This window comes from Ruditapes philippinarum, unplaced genomic scaffold (assembly GCF_026571515.1).
Source record: "Ruditapes philippinarum isolate M1 unplaced genomic scaffold, ASM2657151v2 ctg6216_1_1_1_1, whole genome shotgun sequence".
In the NCBI taxonomy this organism is placed as follows: Eukaryota; Metazoa; Mollusca; class Bivalvia; order Venerida; family Veneridae; genus Ruditapes; species Ruditapes philippinarum.
The window spans coordinates 1-3,983 of NW_026861758.1; the positions used below are offsets into that span (position 1 = coordinate 1).

The 3,983-nt window shown below is 34.2% G+C and overlaps 1 protein-coding gene across 1 annotated transcript; it reads left to right on the top strand.

Moving 5' to 3' along the window:
- Window positions 1–507: 507 nt before the first annotated feature.
- On the top strand, window positions 508–3,983 carry LOC132716719 (uncharacterized; the record flags this gene model as incomplete). The annotated part of the gene is made up of 5 exons (XM_060700041.1): window positions 508–609; window positions 1,687–1,830; window positions 2,472–2,633; window positions 2,890–3,027; window positions 3,868–3,983. Coding segments are annotated over 5 exons (627 nt in total), but the record flags the coding sequence as incomplete, so codon positions are not given.

Below are 3,983 nucleotides of genomic sequence, written 5' to 3' on the forward strand. Positions count from 1 at the left end.
CAATTTTTCATTATACGATGTGCATCTATTGTTATACGACCGCTGCTTTATATGAAGTGCAAACATCATTATATCATGTGCTTCTGTCATTATACTGATGGAGTTAATTATAAGACAGTCAAGGCTTTCCATACTTTTCCACTTTCATTTTATTATTGCTCCTCGGCCAACTCTTGTTACGATTGCATAAGCATTTGTAACCTAATTTCAACGGTACACTGTGATTTAAAGTGGTGTTTATATTTATGTTTGCTTTTGCTAACATAAATATTGCATTGTTATCACAGTGAGTCCATAATAAGACCTTAATAGCGACACTGTAAGTAAAAATCTACACCCCTAGTCTTAGCCCTTAGCTCCCTTCCTAAAAAAAGATTACACAAAATACATAATGAATAAATAAACAAACAAACAAATAAACAAAAAACAAAACCTAATACGGTCTATATGATTTTTATTGATACACGTATTATTGTATATACCTGTGTATATTTAATTACAATACAGGTTGGTAGATGCGCGTTACATTATGCATATCTGGTATCAGAAAGCACAAGTCTGGTAAATTATCTGCTGCTGCATGGAGCTAATCCAATCAACGCCGACTGGGTGAGTACCGACTATATAGAAACCCTTGCTAATATTTGCTAGAAATCTTATATAAGAAAACAGAATACCATTGTTACTTTTATTGCAACGCATAAAATGAATATTGGAGTTTTACTGATAAACTCAAGCAGAAACCAGAAATCGAAAAAATAAACAACATTTTTTGTGTCGCCTGCTACAGAGTATAGGAATCACTTTTCCATCGTCCGTCTGCTCATTTGTCCGTCCGTCACAAAACGTCCGTCACAAAACGCGTCCAGACTACTCACCAAAAACTACTGGTGCAATTTCATCCAAACTTTACAGGAGTGATAAGTTTCATGTTAAGTTATGTATAACGTTTGCACTCACCAGTTCAATGATCTTGGTCTAAGTTATGGCCCTTCAATTAATTTTTGATTTTTAAAGTTTTGTCCGAACTTCATCTCTGACACTGTTAATGTAATTTGAGTGAAACTTTACAGGATTGATCGGTACCTAAAGTTCTTGCGCATATTTAACGTGTTTTCCGGTTGAATGATTTTCCCTGAGTTACGGCCCTTAGATAAAAAGTTTTAGCCTCATTAGGATGTTTGTGTTGCCTGCTTTACAGTAGTAGCTTCTGCATGCTACAAAGTACCCGTTACATACAGGGAACAAACTGTCCAATCACCCCTTAATACAACTACTGAATTGACTATGATCAGGGGACACATGTGATCACTAAGCGCTCTTGTCATCATCATTAATTTTGTCACTTTCAGGGTCTCACTCGTTGAGTTTCTAAATTTATATCAATTTCATTTTACTGCTATGTGATGTATTTCTAATGTTAGTTAAAATAATCGTCAAATTTAACCAAAAAAGAATTGTATCTTAGTATCCGTGCAAAAAAGAACATAAGGTGTTTGTAATCCATAGATTAGTAAATAAGTCACTGAGTAGTCCGCGAGGGTTTCCGAATGAAGAGAATATATGGCTAATCTATATTTTTTTTCGCCTATTTCAATTTTAAGATATGTTAATATTGTAATTCTCGTCTGCTTATATGTTTTCTAATATGGTTGACAAAGTATAAAATGTTCGTCTGCTCGCCAGGCTGGTCGGTATCCAGGACAATATCATATTGGAAGTTGTGGGAAAGATGAGTATGTCCGTTTACAAAGGTCAATGTATGGTTTTACAATGGACGTGTACCTTGCCGAGACAAACTTCGAACAATCTCTACTGAAAGCTGTCAAAGTATGTTATCTTTCCTTAAACATAATTGTTTAAACAGAACTGTTTCCTAAAACAATTGTTTTTTTTTAAATAGCGAAATACACAAAGGGAAGGAATACATAGTTATTTGGCAATACATGAGTTCAAAAGTTTTCTGCAAATAAATCTAAAGCTCTCATTGAGTAACTGTTGTCAAACATGATAGAAATCTGCAACCATGTATAAAATATCATTAACCGCGCGGGACATCTCCAAGTACCATGTTACAAAATAAAACATCAACGGACTAAAATGGCATTTCAGACAAAATGTGTGGTATTTTCTGACTCTACTCTTTAGAATATTGGACTATATTCATTGACTCCATTAACGTTTTTCTTCATTAAAAGCTTCAGATAACTTGGAAACTTCAAACTATACTATGACGTATTATAAGTACCTAGCCGGATTTGTTCAAACCCCGTTTGGGCCAAGCTGTTGTTTCCTTGAGCAAGAAACTATACACTCATTGCTCAGTTCTGGTTACTAGTAGTTCGAGAATGTGTCTATTAGTTAATAGCTCCCTACACAATCGAATTAAAATAAACTGAACGCTTTTTCAGTGTACTATGATACATTTTGGTTCTGTTATCACTGTAATATAACTATACTTGTTGTTACAGAAAGGTGACGTTCTGGGCGTTGAAGACCTGGTGGTCGGTCTAGCTGACAAAGGGGACATCAATCGCTACGCCAATATTCTCTTCCATTGTGTAGATACAGGGAGACAACACATCGCAGTATATCTAATACAGCAAGGCATGCGTACAGATATATATAAACAGGTTACCCATCTTGCACTTTAAACACCTTTTTATCACCAACTTGAATTAAATGACTGATAACTAATGAATATTGATGACATTAAAAAGAAATTTAATTTTAATAAAGAACTATCAGTTTCCAAGCAGATGCCAAATTGAAGTATTCATGTTATCTTGAAGAAACGGATGCTATGGTCTTTCAACATTGCTCTCGTGCATTTTGGCTCTTTTTGCTCACGACAATAATATCTTTTTATTGCGACATTTTTTATTTCAGTACGAGGATTGCAATGCACGAAATTCTGCATGTTCCACGTACACGTGTGACCATGACCTGACGTCACTTTACACACGCGCCAAACAGCTTAAACGTTATGAAATTTTGAAAGCCATTGACAAAGCCTCATTACACAAAGTAAGTTATCATCAAAATTTGAAATTATACATGGTTAACAATATATATGATAAGAAAATACTAAGATAACAACAAAAGTTAAATGTGATCTTATTGTCACTATTAATATTGGTGAAATAAATTTTAGTAAAATACTTATTTCTAATTATTTATAAGACAATGTTTACAAAGCTGTTTTACTACTTCAAGCTTTTAAGGATCTCTAGTAAGTTACTTTGATCATAGTATTAGAGGTTTAGATAATATACATTAAAAGCGGTAGGACGTCCAACGTGACATATTTGGTTTCATATCTAATGTTGTGTGGTGATTAATTACTGGGGGAAAATGAATTGTTATGTCATTTTGCAACCAAATAATTATGTGCACTGAAACTTGTATTATGGAATTGTTTAATAGTTAATTTGAAAGTTCAATCACAAGATAAAAAACATGACAGCCACATTCTGCTAGAGACACCAGCAAGTTTATATTCTTCCTGATGCTCCAAGACCCATTCAGTTCTGACATTAACGCTGTTTATTCATTAGTTTGTACAGATTACATTGATTGATGATAAATAGGAATACAGTACAATAAAGGCCAATCTGCCTGTATCAGAAATATACTGAACTCATAATCTGTTGAATTTATGTAATAGATTTGCCATTCTTTGAATTTTGAATATTTTATTCATTGTTTAAGGAGTTTCAATATAAAAAGCTAACAACGGTGTACAGCATGGTTAGACTGTATAGATGTGCAGGCTGGCCTGGCTCTATACTGGTGGCAAAGTCTAATCAGCAGGTCCAGCAGGTTTTAAAGTTAGAGACCTTATCATTTTTCTTCCATTTTTTTCAGTCTTCAGGAGAAATGGATGGGCGGCCATCAATAACAAAACCTTCTACAATGGACCAACTCTCATTGCTCGGGCTTGTATAGAACGTGCAATTGATATCACTCATTTTTGAATGGTC